The sequence below is a fragment of the Odontesthes bonariensis genome, chromosome 18 (genome assembly GCF_027942865.1).
Source record: "Odontesthes bonariensis isolate fOdoBon6 chromosome 18, fOdoBon6.hap1, whole genome shotgun sequence".
In the NCBI taxonomy this organism is placed as follows: domain Eukaryota; kingdom Metazoa; phylum Chordata; class Actinopteri; order Atheriniformes; family Atherinopsidae; genus Odontesthes; species Odontesthes bonariensis.
Window position 1 is genome coordinate 27,607,099 of NC_134523.1, and position 21,866 is coordinate 27,628,964.

At 40.5% G+C, this 21,866-nt stretch overlaps 1 protein-coding gene across 1 annotated transcript; it reads left to right on the top strand.

Annotated features, from left to right (window-relative positions):
* The first annotated feature begins 1,113 nt into the window (after positions 1-1,113).
* On the top strand, positions 1,114-3,203 carry LOC142367830 (uncharacterized). Its single transcript, XM_075449853.1, has one exon. The coding sequence runs from the start codon at positions 1,499-1,501 to the stop codon at positions 2,450-2,452; it is 954 nt and encodes a 317-aa protein (XP_075305968.1). The 5' UTR covers positions 1,114-1,498; the 3' UTR covers positions 2,453-3,203.
* The last annotated feature ends 18,663 nt before the right edge of the window (positions 3,204-21,866 follow it).

Genomic DNA, 21,866 nt, shown 5'->3' on the forward strand with positions numbered 1-21,866 from the left:
TCTTTGGACACCAGCTCAGCTCAGATGGACAGAAAGACAGTGGACACGTGTTCTGTGGGCAAATGAGTCCACATTTCAGCTGCTGCTGGGAAAAACTGACGAGAAAGAGCATCCAGGCTGTTCTCAGAGAAAGGTTTAAAGCCAGCGTCTGTGATGGTGTGGGGGTGAAAAACTGCAACAATCCATATCCTCAGTTCCCCAATCCATTAAAAAGTGTCATTAGGAGGAAGCTGGTGGAACACGATGGGAAACATGACTCTAAACAGCTTTTACTGAGTGTTGATGCATCAGATTCTACTTTTTGTTCTGTTTTCTACAATACAATAAAGTTGTTAAATCAAAATTTTTAAAAGCATTTTTTCTGGTCTTGTCTCTGGTTAAACAAAAGGTTCAAATTAATCAACAAATTAAATGTGTTTTTATTGCATTTGCACCGTGAAATCTTTCAACTTCAACTCCCCAAAGAGCCACCGATCCCTTCTGGGACTGTTTGACCTCTGACCTCTGACCTCTCCCTGGAAATGTGCCCAACAGCTGAACCACATTCAGTTCATTACACAGACTTCAATTCAATTCAATTCAAGTCAAAATATATTTATATAGCACATTAAAACAACCTCAGCTGACCAAAGTGCTTCACAACAGCAACTGCATCAGATATGAAGAGTAATCAATAAAATAAGAATAACTTCATCACAGATAAAAATAAAATTTGAGATAATGACTTGATGAAATGTTTGCTGTTTTCATACTTAAAACACATAAATACCTCTTGGGTGGACCAAGATTAAATTTAGTAAAAATTTAGGCTGATATTTTGGATTGTTTTGACACGTTTTGAGTTAAATTCCCCAATTTTCCTGCATGTTATCCTCCTGAACAACTGTAGTAACTTTTGAGGTCCGTGTGAGAAAGTGGTGATGAAATGCGTCTTTGCTGGCTCGCTCACCGCGCTGAGTCGTCCCGCCTCTCCTCTGATGTGTGTGCGCGCTGAAGTTGGCTCCGTAATGAGACATTTTAAGGCGGGTCCGTGCAGGCGTAGTCTGAGGGCGGGGTCTGCGAACATTTCCCTCTAATTGATCAAGGAGCAGAATCAGTCGGGGGACTCGAGCTGCCACGGGGAGACGCAGAGGTGCTCAGCACACCGCGGGTCGATGCTTAACAGCCTGTTATTGGAGCACAGCGCGTGCTGTTAGATTCATTATCGTGTCGCTCGGTCACTGGGAGCTCCGGAAAAGTGAGCCGGGTTGTTTCGTTTCGTCTTTAATTCTACAGCGCTGTGATGAGCCAATGTGCATCCTGCGGAGCGTCGATTTAAAAATGCTCGCAGCGCACTCCAAAGTGGGAAGCTTTCACGCGCGGATATGCAAAGAAGTTTGAGTCGGAGTGTCACGCAGCGTTTCAGAGAGTTTCGGAATATTTTCATCTGTGTGTGTCTCACTGACAGAGTCGGACGCATGGGCTTAACAGCCGGGGAAAAAACCCAGTCCATGCTCAAATGGCTGATCTGGAACTGTTTTACTTTGATCAATCCGTTGTCGGAGACACCTCCCCGGTCTTAAAAGGACAAAGTAACACCAAGAGCGGCCGCGGCGGCAGCGGCGGACAGTCGCCTCATCCCAGCGGAGAAGGAGCGGGTTCAGTACCACGGACAGAGACCTGGGGCGGAAGCGGACGGTCGCCTCATCCCAGAGGAGTAGGAGCGGGTTCAGCACCACGGACAGAGACCTGGGGCGGCGGCGGACAGTCGCCTCATCCCAGAGGAGGAGGAGAGGGTTCAGCACCACGGACAGAGACCTGGACAGCGCCGCGGCCGGAAGAGGAAACTGAAACATCTTTCACCTGCAAGCACGAGGCAGGTGGTCAGGATGAGCAACTGATGGAGACCAGCTCACAAGTCTGCCGGCTGGCTCAGAGCTCCTCAGATGAGCTGTACGAGGAGGAGGAGGAGGAGGAGGAGGAGGAGGAGGAGGAGGAGGAGGAGGAGGAGGACATCCCGGAACTTTACTTGCTGTCGGATGACGACCTCTCCTCCGACGGCTCGGGGAAATCTGTGGATTACGGCTTCATCATCGCCGTGACGTGCCTGGTCACTGGCATCTCTTTGGTCGCTATAACATACACGGTGCCCAGGGACGTCCGCGTGGACCCGGACTTGGTGTCCGCCCGCGAGATGGAGCGTCTGGAGCGGGAGAAGGCTGGGGTGGGGGCCCATCTGGACCGCTGTGTCATAGCGGGGCTGTGTCTGCTGACCCTCGGGGGCGTCCTGCTGTCCACGCTGCTCATGGTCTCTCTGTGGAAGGGAGAGATGATGAGGAGGAAAGCCTTTGCTTATTCCAAACATGCTGCCAACTTGTACGGCTCCATCAGTCTGAGAACAGGCTCCAGCCCGACGCTGGAATCCTGCTCGCATTTCTCAGCGGTTGATGAGGATTTGGAAGTGCTCAGCTGAATTCATGAACAGAGAGAGTGTAAAACACTCAGAGAGGGCTTATAAATCCTGCCTGCGATGTCCTTTAATCGGTGGCTTTTATGTCTCTTTTTTATTTCCAGCAGCTAATGCAACTTCTTGATTTATATCGACCTTTTTCAAAGGAGAACCTCACATTTATTCAAGTCTGCTGCAACACAACTCTCTCTCACACATAGAAGAGTTTTCGGTTGCTGTAATTCTTCTGTCAGGACGCAAAGATCCCCTCCTCATCTGATATTGTGCAAGTGTTGATCCAGTCCTCATTTCTTTCTGTTTCCTGATCAACAGTTCTCCAGCTTTCTGAAGGTCTTTCAAAGTTTATCTTTGGACATTTTCTGCTTTTTCACTCATTTTCAGTCCAGTCCTTGTACCGTTTTTCTTTGTAAAGCCACTTAACTCTGAGCTATGAAGCATTCAGGCAGGAAAAAGGCTCCTAAATCAAGGGATGAACCAGTGTTGTGTCCACACAGAACAGACAACTTAGCAAAGAAGCCATTTTAAACTGGATCTTTAGGAACTTTGTTACCAGCAGCCTGTCACAGAGACACATAATTTGTTCCCATTTCTTTAGCTGCATGTGTGAAAAACAGCAAAGATAACACAGTGTGACAGACAGAAAACAGGATTTCTGCAGCAACAAGGTGATTCCCAAAGAGCTGTTAGCTGAAAACTTGGCATATCTCAGCATGGTGTGCAGTGTGTCCTTAAAACATTTGAGGAAACTGGACAAGTGGAGGACAGAAGAAGAAGTGTCAGGCCTAAAGAACTATCTACAGCAGATGAACAGGATCTGAAAGTGATGTCCTTAAGAAAGAGGAAAAAATCCAGCAAAGACCTGACACAGGAGCTGAGAGATGCATCTGGACCTTCAGCTGATCCATCTGCTGTTGGCCCAAGCCTCATCAGAAATGGGCTCCATGGAAGGGTGGCTGTCAGGAAGCCGTTCTTAAGGAAGGGAAACAGGGAGAAAAGGCTGAGCTGTGCCAAAGGACACAAGAAGTGGGCTGAAAATCAGTGGCAGCAGGTCTGATGGAGGGATGAATCCTCCCCAGAGCCCGGAGCTCAACATTACTGAAGCAGGGTGGGATCATGTTGGCAGAGAACGGAACAAAAGGCAGCCCACATCCAAAGAAGAGCTTTGGGATGTCCTTCAAGAAGCCTGGAGAACTATTCCTGAAGACTCCTTAAAGAAAGGACAGAAAGCTCGTCTGAGAGGGTTCAGGCTGTGTTGGAGGAGAAAGGAGCTCAGAGCAGATATTCACTTTAAAGCTGCTCAGAACTGAACTAACTCTGGTTCTGCCTCAGACTCTGGGTTTATGTTCATGTTGGAACATGTTCCAATAAATAACTGCAACTATTTCCTGTTTTTCTGGAGTTCTGTAAAGAAATGTGTTCTGGATCAGAACGTTTATACAGTCCTGAGATCCCCTCCTCGAACAGGCCGAGTAGAGATGATGGGAGGAAAATCCTTCTCTGCATTTTTAATACAAATATAATATGTATATTTTCAGATCTGCATCTCAGCCCAAAAATGCATCTGCTGTTAAACAATTCAGAGGAATTCTTATCGCAGGTATCATGAGACATCAGGTCCCACAACACAATGCAGAGCTTTTCAATATTCTGAATTTATTACCGTGAAAAAGCACGAAGGTGGAAATGATTGGATGTCCTGTTGTGATAATTGTGAGGCAAACAAAGTGAAATAACCTCCAACCATGTGAGCTGCGTGTGTTTGACTCGTGGCAGAGGACGCTGCGCTGCAGCTTCTTTTGCTTTACAGAAATCAAGCAGGCTTTATTTCTAATGACCACACTTGATGTTTTGTGTTTCTCTCCACCTGCTGGAGTTTAATTCTGTTGACTTATCTGCACAGACGTGTCGACAGTCTCTGTCTCAGGCTGCTGAGGCCTGGCATTAACCTGTTTCATCTGTATGTTTGGAGGATTGTGGATTTGAGGAGATTCCTTTTCCTTTATTTCTCTGCAGACTGTTTAACAAATCAAATTTATTTGTAGCACATTTCATGCACAGAACAATTCAAAGTGCTTTACATAAAATAAAAGCATTGCAGCAGGGAGTTTAAGAAGCATTGCTGGGTTTATATTCTCTGAACAGATCACAGATTGTAAACCATCAGCAGGCTTTAACATCTATTCTGTGACTGACTGGAAGCCAGAGTAAAGATTTTAAAGCTGCTGTGATGTGTTCAGATCTCTTAGTCCGGGTTAAAACTCCAGCAGCAGCGTTCTGGATGAGCTGCAGATGTTTAATGCTCTTTACAGTGATGGAGTCTGCTGGAGATGAATGCATGGATGAGTTTCTCCTGGTCTGTTTGGGAGAGGAAACCTTTGATTCTGTTGATGTTTCTGAGATGGTAAAAAGCTGCCTTGGTGTGTGTGTGTTAGCATCGTGTTTGGATGCATATAAACAGTTAAGAATCAGGTTAAAAACGCAGAGATTGGTTTGACAGAATGAGTTTTTAAGGGTGAAACATTCTCTCCTGGAATACAGGAGCTTAATTTGACGAATTCAAACCCACCGTTTTTTGTTTTCTGCTGCCTCTAATGCTGCCGCTTCCGTGGCGAATTCCAGCAGACATGTCAGCATGTTGACATGTGTGTTGACGGGCCTGTTTACCGTCGCTCAGGCCTCAAACAGAATTGCTGTTATTGTATAGGATCTGTTGCATTCACCGTCCATCGAGCCAGAATCGGTATTTCAGTGAATGGCAGCTGACAAAGCTGTAGCTCTGCCTCACAATGGCAACAGCTGCGTGACTCTGTGACGAACTACAAAGGAATCTCTGTTTATTTCAATACCGACATGATGAAGTAATGTATTCCCTTCGCTCGGATTTGTTTAGATCTAAAAGTTAACACCACAGGGGGTGTAATTAGATTTTGTGGTTGAGCACCGAAGCTCAGTTTTCCACTTTTTTTTTTTTGACTGCAGATGTTCAAAAGCAAACAAAGAGAGACAGAATCAACAGACCCCTGGGAAAAGCTCTCCTGCTAATCTGTTGCGTCTAATTGCCCCCGCGAATCTGCGAAAATAAAGATTAAACCTCGGAGCATTTCCACCGCTGTCTCAATCAGAAAAAGCGAAGAAGTCCAGCTGCAGCAGAGTGAAATGTGAGCTTACATAAAGGGATGGAAATGATGGATGATCCCCTGCTCACAGTGAGCAGAGACGGGTGCTGTGCAGCCTCTGTCCCTGGAGGCGCTCACCACCAGCAGGCTGATATTATCCTCCACATGACCCTCACTCCCTCTCAGCTCAATAATGTAATTAAATAGCTTTAATAAGCTGACTTCTTGATGAAATATTAATCCGATTGCCAAAGCCACTCCGTCCTCGTTTAATCTAATTCAATAAGAGTGGACGTATCCAGGAGTGGTCTCACAGCTATCAGATGAATTCCTCTGAGATGAAGCGTTAAGAATCAACTTCTCCATGAAACCTGGGCCCCACTTTTATCTTATTTTGAGAAGCTTGAAGCCCTCCCACGTGACTGAAAAGTAAACGGGAATGAAGCCTCAGAGACCTCAGAAGACCGGTGTAGTGACAACTAAAGAAAGCAAATAGCCTGCTGGTACTGTCCTGAATGTCCACTTTTTCTTTATTTTATTTTTTATTGTATTTTTATTTTTATTTTTTATTATTATTGTCTTTTTTTAGTATTTTAATGTTGTATATTTTCATGTCTGTAACTTTTTTCTAGTTTTTCTAGCATTTGGGGTGGGCAGCATAGTGGGGTGGGGGGAAGAAAATAAGAAATATATGTATGTTGAATAACTTTGATCAATGCTCATTCTCTCAAGTAAAAAAAAGTTAGAAAATCTATGGAAGCCCTTTTCCGCCACTTAATAAAAATAAATTTAGAAATACTTATTCATAATTATGAGATACTAAGTCGAAATGATGAGATACTAATTCATAATTATGAGATATTAAGTCGAAATGATGAGATACTAATTCATAATTATGAGATATTAAGTCATAATTATGAGATACTAATTCATAATGATGAGATACTAAGTCATAATTATGAGATACTAATTCATAATGATGAGATACTAAGTCAAAATTATGAGATACTAATTCATAATTATGAGATATTAAGTCAAAATGATGAGATACTAATTCATAATGATGAGATATTAAGTCAAAATTATGAGATACTAATTCATAATGATGAGATACTAAGTCATAATTATGAGATTCTAATTCATAATGATGAGATACTAAGTCATAATTATGAGATACTAATTCATAATGATGAGATACTAAGTCATAATTATGAGATACTAATTCATAATGATGAGATACTAAGTCATAATTATGAGATTCTAATTCATAATGATGAGATACTAAGTCATAATTATGAGATACTAATTCATAATGATGAGATACTAAGTCATAATTATGAGATTCTAATTCATAATGATGAGATACTAAGTCATAATTATGAGATACTAATTCATAATGATGAGATACTAAGTCATAATTATGAGATACTAATTCATAATGATGAGATACTAAGTCATAATTATGAGATTCTAATTCATAATGATGAGATACTAAGTCATAATTATGAGATACTAATTCATAATGATGAGATACTAAGTCATAATTATGAGATACTAATTCATAATGATGAGATACTAAGTCATAATTATGAGATACTAATTCATAATGATGAGATACTAAGTCATAATTATGAGATACTAATTCATAATGATGAGATACTAAGTCATAATTATGAGATACTAATTCATAATGATGAGATACTAAGTCATAATTATGAGATTCTAATTCATAATGATGAGATACTAAGTCATAATTATGAGATACTAATTCATAATGATGAGATACTAAGTCATAATTATGAGATTCTAATTCATAATGATGAGATACTAAGTCATAATTATGAGATACTAATTCATAATGATGAGATACTAAGTCATAATTATGAGATTCTAATTCATAATGATGAGATACTAAGTCATAATTATGAGATTCTAATTCATAATGATGAGATACTAAGTCATAATTATGAGATACTAATTCATAATGATGAGATACTAAGTCATAATTATGAGATTCTAATTCATAATGATGAGATACTAAGTCATAATTATGAGATACTAATTCATAATGATGAGATACTAAGTCATAATGATGAGATACTAAGTCATAATTATGAGATTCTAATTCATAATGATGAGATACTAAGTCATAATTATGAGATACTAATTCATAATGATGAGATACTAATTCATAATGATGAGATACTAAGTCATAATTATGAGATACTAATTCATAATGATGAGATACTAATTCATAATGATGAGATACTAAGTCATAATTATGAGATTCTAATTCATAATGATGAGATACTAAGTCATAATTATGAGATACTAATTCATAATGATGAGATACTAAGTCATAATTATGAGATTCTAATTCATAATGATGAGATACTAAGTCATAATTATGAGATTCTAATTCATAATGATGAGATACTAAGTCATAATTATGAGATACTAATTCATAATGATGAGATACTAAGTCATAATTATGAGATTCTAATTCATAATGATGAGATACTAAGTCATAATTATGAGATTCTAATTCATAATGATGAGATACTAAGTCATAATTATGAGATACTAAGTCATAATGATGAGATACTAAGTCATAATTATGAGATACTAATTCATAATGATGAGATACTAAGTCATAATTATGAGATACTAATTCATAATGATGAGATACTAAGTCAAAATCATGAGATTCTAATTCATAATGATGAGAGACTAATTCATAATTATGAGATACTAATTCATAATGATGAGATACTAAGTCATAATTATGAGATACTAAGTCATAATTATGAGATACTAAGTCATAATTATGAGATACTAAGTCGAAATTATGAGATACTTTTTTGGTTTCTACATTCATCCGTTGGGCCGTCGGGGGAAACAGCTGTGAGAGAGCGCTTTAGGATGACAAAGAGAGTCGGTTTTTACAACAGCGAAGACATTAAAGTCGGATCCAAATCAAAACATGACCCGCGGTGCTCGCCCGCCCTGTGGGATGTTAGTGTTTCCAGCTCCAGTTTGGTGGAAAATATCTCTTCCATTCGACAGACCGTACATGTGTGAAACCAGAACCCACATTATCTCAAATTAAATCTGAGATGTTTCCACAAGGATTGAAGCTGGAATAGTCCCTTTGATCTCATCTTAATGTGCTGGACTATTATCTCTGTTCTCAAAGGTCAACCCCCGCCACATGTCGGGACACAGGGTGGAATTTAAATCAAACAAACCTGTGTCGAATTAAAATGAATAATAATGAATAAGGACATTTCAGATTGCATAAATTAGAAATCTGATTGTCTTTTGACAGATCTCTGCTCCTCTTTAGTTTGTTTCCAGCAGCATGACGCACTGTGACAGACTCATGCTTTCCTGTGTTGCATCGGCTCGTCTTTTAACAACAGGCTTTAAAGGGATAGTTCGCCTCTTTTTTTTTTTTTTTTTAACATTTTTTGGGGGCTTTTTATGCCTTTAATGATAGGACAGTTGGAGAGAGACAGGAATCAGGGGGCAGAGAGAGAGGGGAGACATGCAGCAAAGGGCCGCTCGGTGCGGGACTCGAACCGGGGCCAGCTACAGCGAGAACTTCAAGAATTTCAATGTACAGTATGACCCAGTGTCTCTCTGTACAAATGACAATAAATCCTGAATCTTGAATCTGAATCTTGACTGTAGCCTCTGTACATGGGGCGGCTGCTTAACCCACTGCGCCACCGACCGCCCCCAAGTTCGCCTCTTTTGACTAAGCTGTATGATTTCCCATATCATTTATGAGCATTTTCTTAAGGCTGATTTATGGTCGCCTACGGAGACCCTCCCGGAGACGCTCTCCGTCTCTTGCGTGCGTCGGCCAACATTCCTATCTATCTATCCGTCGAGGGGACGGAGACTCACGGAGACCGCAAGGGTTGTGATTGGTCGGCTAACAGCATCATTTCCGGAATCCCTTTTCCGGTTTAGCTCCTTCCTCTCAGAACAACAACACCGCCATTTCTGAAAGAGTTTACTGTGTGCCGGTCAACATTTGGTCAAAATTATTTGCATTTCAACATCAACAAGCTCCAACTCCAACAACAGTCTTTCTCTCTCGGTCGCCATCGTTCACTGTGAGGAGTGGAAGGGAGCCGGAAGGTAAACAATCAATCAGCGACTTTCACCATAGACGTCGCCAGATTGGGTCGTTTAGCGTAGCGACACCTACTGATCGGGAGGTGAACTGCCTTGGGTGTCCGACAGCCCGACGGAGAACTTCCAAAGGACGGAGAGCCTCTCCGTGACCACGGAGACGGATTTTCGGATAGCGACGGAGAAGCGGCCTTTAGTCTCTGACTGCGTCCTGTGAGCAGAGTTCCAGCCTCGTTTTGGTGTTGACAAAGGTAGTTCCGGCTAGTTGGCTGGGGTTTAAAAAATAAAGCGTTTTGCTTCTCAAAACAATATGCGTTCAACAGAGTAATACATTTGCATCACATAATGGTTCTCCAGGAAAAAGTCAGACCTCACAATCTCTTGGCCCTATTTTCTCTCCCTTCGTATCACTGCCTGCTGTGCAGACCAAAGTGCAGACCGAGCAGTCCCCTGCTTCTGAGCAGCAAACACCGTAACAGGCGCGGCTGTCGGCAGGCAGTGATACGAAGGGAGAGAAAATAGTGCGTTGTGGCCATTTTTGTTTGTAAATCATAAGTTCTATCAATTTAGTTTTCTTTGGGCAGTTAGAATATACTTTAGTTAGTTTGGAATCAAAATCTGTGATTAACTTTTATATTTGAAGTTGTTTAGATTATTTTGGTAACTTTCAGACCCTCCCATTAATCAGAGAGATTAAGAACACACCGGGGGGGCGTGTTGGAGGAGCTTTTTGTTGGTCAGATGTCCGCTGTGAAGACGGGAGGTTTTGGTAAAATGATTTTTTGACCACTTTTTGAGCTCGTAAAATCAGATTAAGTTAACTTTCGTTTTTCATCTAAGTTGTAAGAGATTTTTAGTTATTGTTTTGTTCGTATTTTTTGTTGGAAATAAATTACATATATTTTTTAAATTAAGTCGGAAGTGCAAGAATCAAACCACCTGTTGCCCCCCACGGCCTTTCTTAGAAAATGTAGTTTGGAAACTTAGTAGGCCGCGATATAGGGCCAAGAGATTGTGAGGTCTGACTTTTTCCTGGAGAATGATTTTGTGATGCAAATGTATTACTCTGTTGAACGCATATTTTTTTGAGAAGCAAAACGCTCTATTTTTTAAACCCCAGCCAACTAGCCGGACTACCTTCAACAACACCAAAATGAGGCTGGAACTCTGCTCACAGGACGCAGCAGGGGGTAAGAACATGTTCATAAATGATGTTGCTGATATGGGATGTCATACAGCTTCATGTTAAAAGAGGCGAACTATCCCTGTAAGTCTCCAGGAGCCGGTGTTTGAAAGGTTAATGTCTTCAGGATTTAGGCAGCTCAACAGTTGGCTTCCTTTACACACCTTCCCTGAAAAAGACCTTTTCTGAATGGCAGCATGTGTTTTCTTCCAAACCTGTAGATGAATTGGCATTAATAAACAGCGCCTACGCAGATCTGCAGGATTTTCACGCCACGTGCACTAATGTGCCTACATACCATCCCAGATGGTGCGTGCTGAAATGTGATGGATGCTTTCTCTCCTCTTTAACCTGCAGGAGTAAGTCTCTGATTTTGAGTGGTCAGACCACATTTTTATTATTAGCATGCAAACATTAGCTCTGAGAGATGTCAATAGTGCATCCAGTTTCCCTGGTAACATAAGTGAAGAGACATTGATTCAATCGTTCTTTAAATCTTAAGAAATCCCTGTACACATGCTGTCCTTCTAAGTTGGAAAAAAAAAAAGGGTTTACTTCAGATTTGTTGGACATTTGTTGTAAGTTTTTAATGTGAGTCGAACTGAAACAGAATCCACTGCGAGATTAAAAAGGAAGAGATACATGAAGACAGATTTTGATGGTAAATTATACATTTTAGGGCAGAATGATGAGCTGAATCTGTGCTCATATAACATCACCATAATTCAAAGCTGATTACACTTATTCTTGCTGAACTTCAGTAAATTGGGCTTGTGAATTAGCCGGTTGGGAGCCAGGAGCTAACTCTGCTCACCACCTGAGATCATCTGTGATTTACCTTCATGTTTGCTCTCTGGTTTTAAGACTTATGGCTGAATTACTCCAATATTAGGAGAGCAAAATAAAGTGCAGCATCAAAAAGCAAACAGGGAAGGCCAGTGTCAGCTGCTGTCAGTTAGCTTATTCACTGAATGATGAAGAATCAGCGCAAAATCACGTTAAAACCACGTTTTATGGTAACAAAAAAAATGTAAAAGGTGAGTTTTTACAGGGATCAAAGTGCGAAAATGGGACTCTCTCATCACTGAAACTTTTAGCCAAACAAATAAATTGGTTTATTGTGGAATTTCAATGGGATTTTGTCACGCACAAAAAAATTTTCCCCATGTTTTTGAGCTCTTGGTTTTGTGTTTTATCATGTTTTGGTTTGTTTCATGTTCTGGTTTTCTGGCTCATGTTTGGTTTTAGTTTTCTAGTCCAGGGCTGTGTTCGAAACCGCATACTTCTCCTACTACTTATACTAATTTGAACTTTTTTTACGTTCCCGGATGCATACTATATTCTCTGAAATGTTGGGTATGCATCATGAGGTTACTACTCATACTCAAACTACCCAAGATGCAATGTAACGTGACGTCGCCGATCTTCATTTCCTGTCAAAACGGCAGTTTCAAGCTAGCTATAACGAGGGTAGGTTCACTTCCTGTTTTCAAAACAAAAGCACCAATTGTATCGTAATGGCTTTCCCTATGATAAAAGGCAACGGGTATTTTATTTTGTGAAAATAACCGGAAGTGCGTTGCTAACTGCGGCTAGCTTTAGTAGCGTCGAATTTGTGGGAACAAAATTGTAAATAGCCGGTATTTTGTCAGATTTTCAACACGTTGGGGATCTAAACGACTACTTTCTCGCCTGAAAATATTTCAAATGTTGCTAAAGTTTACAGAGTTTAGAGCTTAAGCGAAATCAGCTTCAGGCCGGCTGATGTAGTATGCGGTTTCGAACACAGCCTAGGTCTTGTATTTGTCATTGTCCCCAGCAGGGGCGCTTTAGCAACACCCGTGGCCCCGGGGCTACATTTTTTTGGGGCCCCCTCACAGGCTACCTGTCAACCCTTATCTTGCCGTTATGTCGGGAAAACGCCCTTAGAATATTAATTGTAGCACAATCAATGCTACATTTGGTTCAGCGCAGCTACAAAAGGTCCGACCACAGAGGACTGCTGCTTGCAAAGCACTGCTGGTAACCTCCACAAGGCTCGTAGCCCGAGATAAAAACCACACACTGACACACACACCAATGTAGGCCACTGTACTGCCACAGCCACTGATGCCAACATACACAATATAAAGACAGAAAGGTCTTTAAGAATTAAAATACATGAAACGCAAACCCCATGGTTCTCTCAATCAACAGACCGAAATCCACGAACCCAGCAGTCCTACTACTATGCAGGGCTTAGTGTTGCCAAAATCACTCTCGAGCAGGCAGCAGCGAAACCTTTGAGACATACCTACAGCCGTTGCTATACATAGTCGATTGAATCCTTCCCAAAGCATTAAGACTAGTTGCAGGTTACGTCTCATATGCGAAACATTAATAAATAAATTGTGTATTATTAACCGATCTGTTTTCAAGCATCACGCAACTCTTCCTTCATCTTGAAAATGTGCACTTCGCTGTCGTTTTGACGTGTGTGACCCACCATGCCGCTTACAGCAGGCTACCTACTGCGCGTTCATTTACGGTATTTTTTCTAAAAATAATCTAACAGTACATTAATGTAGGCCCACGATTGCGATAGTTTATTATTTTATTAATATTACAAGGCCCCTCACTGGTTGACATTGACATTTTGTACTGGATGTTCGTTGATATTACTCCGCCACTGCTAAGAAAATAGTGCGAGCATGAACGAGCTGCCAAATAAAAGACGACAGAAGCAGCTTTTCGCAACGAAATTTGATATGGATTACCAGTGCACACCAGTAACCACTCCGGTGAGTTGATGATTTTGAACACAGACGTTTATTGTGCTTTTACGGACCTTTCTAGACATGCGCATGACTTGCCATTCTGAAGCAGGTTGAGAAGAATCAAAATTAGGCAAATACCGGAGACAGCAGTAAACATCAAAAAAGCGGTGAGGGGGGTTCTAAAACATTGCAGACGACTCAGAAAAGAGGCTTAATGTTGAAAATACCGCAGTTCCCCTTTAATATAAGACACAACTGCCTAACAAGTACTATTTCAGCCAGATATAGGGACTTGTTTGAAGACAATACATCTGGAATATCTTGTAAAATGAAAACTCTTGAAAACAAATTGTTTTGAGTCACATATCACATGAAACAAGCTTTTTTTTTCATTTGAAGAGGTTTTTAAGCTAATTTCAAGATCACTTTTAACTCAAAAGTCCCAAATATCAAATCTTATTTCAAGAAATCTTGAAAAGCCGATTTTCACTAGTTCCATTGGCAGATTTTTTTTTGCTTATTTCAAGCAAAAACATTTTTTATTTGTTGTTTTTTTAACTTATTTTTTTGAAGGGGCATTTTTTCCAGTGTAGGGGCTTTAATTGGCGTCTGTTTTGTTGTTATGGTTTTTTTCCCTTTCGGCCCGGGGACTCCAGCAGACATATAATCAAACCTGCGATAAAGAACAACACACGGATTCACACGTAAAGCTCTCAGGCTGGTAGATAAAATGTGCACCCCTTGCAGAAACGCTCGCCTGTGAAACGCACACTCATTGCCCGTGGCCCCGCCTCCTCCCCTGCTCCTTCATGAATGGAGTCGGTCAGGGTAATCACTCAGGGCAGCTGGCAGCAGGAAATGGAATTAGACTGCTGTAGGGGTCACTTGGGATCTGAGGCCTGGGTGTGGTTCTGAGACTCTGGGGACCAGGAAGGGGAACAGCCTCCGTGATGCTGCTTTACATCAGCGCCTGGCAGCCACTCATCATCAGCTGTCACAACCACTCATCACTTTGAGTGACGGAAAACCTGCCATCACACTTTGTTCTGCTGAGGCGGTAAACTGAGAGTCAGATCATGTCTGCAGGTCTGAAACGCCTCGCCTGAACTACTGCCGTAACTTAATGACTTATCCAGTAATGACTCTCTTTACTCGGATTGTTGCGTAGCAACGGCAGGCAGACTCAGCCTCAGCACCGAGACGGAAGCAGAGACTTAAAGAAGGATTGTTTTTTTTAAAAAACAGGGAGGAGCGGAATAAGAAGTTGGGAATTAAATCATCATCCACATCATCTGTCTGCTTTATTCACTCAGCTCAAAGGTCTTAAAACTAAATCCTTTGCTTACTGACCCCCCCCCCCCCCCCCCCCTTTCAAGCTGCCTCTCAGGAGGTTTTCAAAGCTGAACGCCAACAAGCACCTGCAGTCTGCATCTCCACTGGTCAGTTATCTGCAGGTGTTTGGTGCTCAGTTTGAGTCTGAAAGCTATGGAAGCCCGTTTCCGCCACTTAATAAAAATAGATTTAGAAATACTATCTCATATTTATGAGATACTAAGTCGAAATTATGAGATACTAATTCATTATTATGAGATATTAAGTCGAAATTATGAGATACTAATTCATTATTATGAGATATTAAGTCGAAATTATGAGATACTAATTCATAATTATGAGATATTAAGTCGAAATTATGAGATACTAAGTCATAATTATGAGATATTAAGTCAAAATTATGAGATACTAAGTCATAATTATGACTCAGTATCTATGCGATAGTATTTCTAAATTTATTTTTATTAAGTGGCGGAAACGGGCTTCCATAGGGAGCTGCCTCGTCTGTGGCGATGCTGCTGCACCTCTGAGAGGAGACGTGAGCTCCTCTGTTTGTGGTGATTAAGTGGAGCACCTGCTGTAGGTTGAGCAGCGCCCACATGCTCGAGTCCTGGAAGAAATGCAGAAGGGACACCATAACCATAGAAACCGGGTCTGCCTGTTGCTACGGAGAAATGCCTGCACGCCGCCGACGGTTCACGGCGAGAGACGCAGAAGCTTTTCTTTTCATTTTGTCATGAAAACTGGCGCACCTTCTCAGGTGGAAAGAGGCTGAAAGAGGTTGAAGTGTCAGGTGCCGTCATCAAACCATCAAATCAAATCAAATTTATTTGTTGCACATTTGATGTACAGAACAGTTCAAAATGCTTTACATAAAATAAAAGCATTGCAGCAGGGAGTGGAAGAAGCATTAAAATACATAAAAGAATATAAAGAGAAACAAATAAAATGATTTAAATGAATTTAAAAACAAGCAACAGTCCAGATAAGTTCAAAGATATCGTGCAGATTTCATGCATAGACACATGAGAAAAGAAATGTTTTTAAGCTGGATTTAAAAATGTCTCCATTTGGTGAAAGTTTAATCTCCACTGGCAGTTTGTTCCACTTGTTTGTAGCATAACAGCTAAATGCTGCTTCTCCGTGTTTAGTCTGGACTCTGGACTGGACCAGCTGACCTGAGTCCTTGGATCTAAGAGCTCTGCTGGCTTTATATTCTCTGAACAGATCACAGATGTACACCATCAGCAGGCTTTTAACATCTATTCTGTGACTGACTGGAAGCCAGAGTAAAGATTTTAAAGCTGCTGTGACGTGTTCAGTACGGAAGCCCAGAGCGGACGTGGTACGTATAAACTTTTTTCTGATGGTTTTCTCGAGATAACGAGATAATTATTTCGATCACGAATAAATTATCTCGTTATCACAGGAAAATGGATGGAATAAAATGTATGTACCTGTGGCCGTTTAGGGCTTCGGTAGTTCAGATCTCTTAGTCCGGGTTAAAACTCCAGCAGCAGCGTTCTGGATGAGCTGCAGATGTTTAATGCTCTTTTTGGGAAGTCCAGTTAAAAGAACGTTACAGTGATGGAGTCTGCTGGAGATGCATGCATGGATGAGTTTCTCCTGGTCTGTTTGGGAGAGGAAACCTTGTTTCTTTAGAGAGAAACCTTCCTCTGCCACCCTGGATTCTGCTCGGATCAAACACGAGCTGGAGTCTGGAGTGCTGAATCAGCCTCTTACTGTGTGTTTCTCTGCAGCACAGCGTTTTCAGCCATGGATTTTTTACACATGCCCACATGCAGGACCTTTGGTGAGCACTCCAGAGGAGAGAAAACTGCAGTTCTGTGCGTTTTAGCTGCCCGCTGTGTTTGTCCTCTCCCTGAGTCTGGTCAAACTGTTGGGATGCAAACTTCTTGTTCTACTTCTAAAAGCTTGGGGCTGTATTAATATCTGATTTTCATGAGGATTACAGCCACCAAAAGCATCCAAGGTACCAATATTATTGCAATATCAACAGAAAACCTGCTGTTTAAATGCTACGAGACGAATTTAAATGATAGGTTTTACCAGCTGAGAGCACACCATTCTTTTAAAATCCTAATTATCATAATAACTGATATAACATGGCTGATTTAAAAGTGAAACATCATCATTCAAGGTCCAAAGAACACCAGGCCGCCTTAAAGTCCACGTGGTTTTTGTGCAGCTGTGTGTTTATTTGAAAAATGCAGATTTGAAAATCAGATTCACAAGGAATGCTTTGAAGATAGCCAACCATACAGAGCTTTTAAATGGAAGAGCGAACAACCGCCCCCACCCTCTCTGTGGCTTAGTGAACTGAACTCTTGTATCCCTAACGAGAAAATAATGTACAATCTAAAACAAAGACCAGATAAATTTGAGGGAATATGGGGTAATCTGACTGAGCATCTGACAAGTTGACTGAAGGGCCACACCAAAACCAGATCTAGCTGCTGACTAGAGAAACTATTTATATTTTATTTGGCTTTTCTTTTATATTTTCACTATGTACTTCTCTTCATTTGTTTTATTATATTATTTGTTTATTTACTTTTTGTGTTTTGGGTAAGGGTAACCCTCTTCATTTGTTTTATTATTTTATTTATTTATTTACTTTTTTTGTTTTGGGTAGGGGTAACCCTCTTCATTTGTTTTATTATATTATTTATTTATTTACTTACTTTTTTGTTTTGGGTAAGGGTAACCCTCTTCATTTGTTTTATTATATTATTTATTTATTTACTTTTTTTGTTTTGGGTAAGGGTAACCGTCTTCATTTGTTTTATTATATTATTTATTTATTTACTTTTTTGTTTTGGGTAAGGGTAACCCTCTTCATTTGTTTTATTATTTTATTTATTTATTTACTTTTTTTGTTTTGGGTAAGGGTAACCGTCTTCATTTGTTTTATTATATTATTTATTTATTTACTTTTTTGTTTTGGGTAAGGGTAACCCTCTTCATTTGTTTTATTATATTATTTATTTATTTACTTTTTTTGTTTTGGGTAAGGGTAACCCTCTTCATTTGTTTTATTGTTTTATTTATTTATTAACTTTTTTTGTTTTGGGTAAGGGTAACCCTCTTCATTTGTTTTATTGTTTTATTTATTTATTAACTTTTTTTGTTTTGGGTAAGGGTAACCCTCTTCATTTGTTTTATTGTTTTATTTATTTATTAACTTTTTTTGTTTTGGGTAAGGGTAACCCTCTTCATTTGTTTTATTATTTTATTTATTTATGAACTTTTTTTTGTTTTGGGTAAGGGTAACCCTCTTCATTTGTTTTATTATATCATTTATTTATTTACTTTTTTTGTTTTTGTGTGCCTATTTTATGTTATGATCCTATTGTATTATATCGGTTGAAAATATGTTCACAATGAGTTATTCAAATACTTGTCTTGAATACGGAAAAACCCAATAAACAGAATGTTCAAAAAAGAAATAAAATGCAGATTTTTGTATGAACGTTACGAAACGAGCAGCAACTGATGCTGTTATCCACTGATCTGCAGCGCTAGATCCAGCCCTCGTTTCGTTATATATTTCCAAGAAAACAGGAAATGGGTGCAGCAATTGACTGAAGCATCCATCAGTTTATTTTCTATACCCGCTTAATTCAATTCAGGGAGCTGGGAGCCATGGATCTAAACCCAGAATCTGAGGCAGAACCAGAGTTAGTTCAGTTCTGAGCAGCTTTAAAGTGAATATCTGCTCTGAGCTCCTTTCTCCTCCAACACAGCCTGAACCCTCTCAGACGAGCTTTCTGTCCTTTCTTTAAGGTTTTCTAAAGGTTTTCAAGCTTTCTAAAGATCCAGTTTAAAATGGCTTCTTTGCTAAGTTGTCTGTTCTGTGTGGACACAACACTGGATCATCCCTTGAGTTAGGAGCCTTTTTCCTGCCTGAATGGTTCATGGCTCAGAGTTAAGTGGTTAAACAAAGAAAAAACACATTCCTCTGAAGATACCTAGGTGCAACAACACTCCAGCTTCATCTGAAACATATTTCCATCATTAAAGGAAAATCAAACTAAAGATGTTTGCAGACATTTTGACAGAAAAAATGAAGATTTTTAACAATCTTGTTATTTGAACTTTATTTCATGTATAAATCCCCATTTTTTCTAGCCTGGGCGAAAGCCGACTGTTGACTCTGTCAAACAGTCTGGGAAAACCCAAGAGGAATCCGTTTCCATGGAGGGCGGGACCTTACCCAGCAACTTAAATTTATTGGAGTAACGGAGTTCCCTTAACCAATGATAATGTTTAGAAATGACGTTGGTTATGCGCCGAGGTTCATGCTTACTCTCGCGAGGCTCTAGCTCGCGAATCACGCTTCCCACATCCGCTTTCATTATACCGGTACCATTTGATAAATCAAACTTTTCCCAAAGCCAGTTGGAAGGAGAGCTACGACATCCTTGCCACTAACAAAATTGACGAGGCATTCCTCTTGCTCTCGTTTTAATTGTGTAATGATCTCCAGAGTTGAGACAACTTCATGGATAGCTTCTAGCGTTCTTCCGTCGCCATGTTTATTTCCGCTGCGGTTGAACTACAATTATATGGACTACAATGGACTCCGCGCGTGAGTTCTGCGTCACCACTCGCAACTGTTTGCTGATTGGCAAAACACTGAGCGAACCGAGGTAGGGGGATTTGGCCAGACTATGTGCGGAGCCAAAATCTTTGGGCGGAAGTACGTAGGATGGCGTCGCCAGGCTACATTTTTTCTTGTCTATGACTAAATTTTCCTCAACTTTTTTTAACTTCTGATTTACTTTTGTCTCGCTTTCTGTCCTTTCTTTAAGGAGTCTTCAGGAACAGTTCTCCAGGCTTCTTGAAGGACATCCCAAAGCTCTTCTTTGGATGTGGGCTGCCTTTTGTTCCGTTCTCTGCCAACATGATCCCACACTGCTTCAGTAATGTTGAGCTCGGGGCTCTGGGGAGGATTCATCCCTCCATCAGACCTGCTGCCACTGATTTTCAGCCCACTTCTTGTGTCCTTTGGTACAGCTCAGCCTTTTCTCCCTGTTTCCCTTCCTTAAGAACGGCTTCTTGACAGCCACCCTTCCATGGAGCCCATTTGTGATGAGGCTTGGGCCAACAGCAGATGGATCAGCTGAAGGTCCAGATGCATCTCTCAGCTCCTTTTTCCTCTTTTTCTTTGGTGAAACTGCCATATTTTGGTCTCATGGACAAACACTCCTGCTCCATCCTGTCTTGTGAGACTGGGCTGTTTGTTTAACTCATTCATAAATCTATCATTGGTGGTTATTTGTGTTCCAGCTGTGTTATTTACCTCTGAATCCAATAGAACCTTCTTCATGCATGAGTCTAACTGTGAGGAATTTGACTTTGTGCATCGGTGCAGCTGTCACTGAGGAGACAGTTAACAGTCAGCAGTGTCCTTCAGCTTCAGCAGCACATTGAACCCACGATGCATCAATGGGCTTTTGTTCAGGAGACATCTGCTTTTACGCTTTAGTGGCAGAAAAGGTGGTGAAGCAGAAACCTCTCCTCCCTTTGGCTCATACCCTGGACCCTGATGTTGTTGGTGATGCAGTTTCTCATTTCTTCTCGTGGACACGCCTCGGTTTAGTCACATGACTCAGATCCAGAGGCAGACAGATGTCATAAAAGCATACCAAATGCAATTGATATTCAATAGGGCTGGGCAGCGATTAAAACTTTTAATCTATTAATCACATGATTTCTGCGAGAACTGCGGTATTTTCAACATTAAGCCTCTTTTATGAGTCGTCTGCAATGTTTTAGAACCCACCTCAACGCTTTTTTGAATTTTACTGCTGTTTTATTTGACATTTTGTACTGGATGTTCGTTGATATTACTCCGCCACCGCTAAAAAAATAGTTCGAGCATGAACGAGCTGCCAAATAAAGCACGACAGAAGCAACTTTTCGCAACGAAATTTGATATGGATTACCAGTGCACACCAGTAACCACTCTGGTGAGTTGATTATTTTGAATATGGACGTTTATTGTGCTTTTACGGACCTTTTTGGACATGCGCATGACTTGCCATTCTGAAGCAGGTTGAGAAGAATCAAAATTAGGCAAATACTTAATTACTTAACTACAAACTACTTAATTAGGGGTTCTAAAACATTGCAGACGTCTCAGAAAAGAGGCTTAATGTTGAAAATACCGCAGTTATCCTTTAATCACGATTAATCGCATTTGTACGCAGAATCCAAAAATGAATCCAAAAGTAGTGTATAGCTTTTAGCATTTAGTTTTATTTTAAATGTGCTGCCATATGAATGAAAGTGCCATAACATTTGTTGTGCAAAGACACTTTTAACATCAGCATCTTTCTGTAGTTTATATGTAGAAGCCTCGCTCCACTGTCTGTTTCCTTGAATGACTTGCTGCTATCAGTTGTGTGTTTTCCCTTTAAGTGATATTTTAGACTGGAACTACTACGCTGAGAAGATAATTCAACTTGGGAGTGTTTACAGATGACTTTGGTTCTGTCGACTCCGCCGTCTGGAAGAACTTTAACATGAAAATGTCCGAGTAAAAGTTCCGTACACTTCTCCATGTTTGGTTGATCCGCCGATTACTTTCTTTTCTGGTTCCGCAGCAGACAGCAACAGACTTTTACAAAATAAAAGCCTGTGAGCAACAGACTTTTACAATAATAAAATAAAAAATAAAACAGGGGTGCTGCATGTCGTTCCCCCTCTCTCTGCCCCCTGCTTCCTGTCTCTTTGAACTTTCCTATCCATTAAAGGCACAAAAGCCCCAAAAAAGTTTTTTTTTTTTTTAAATTTTAATTAAAAAAAAACATCCATCCATCCATCATCTTCCGCTGGTCCGGGGATCGGGTCGCGGGGGC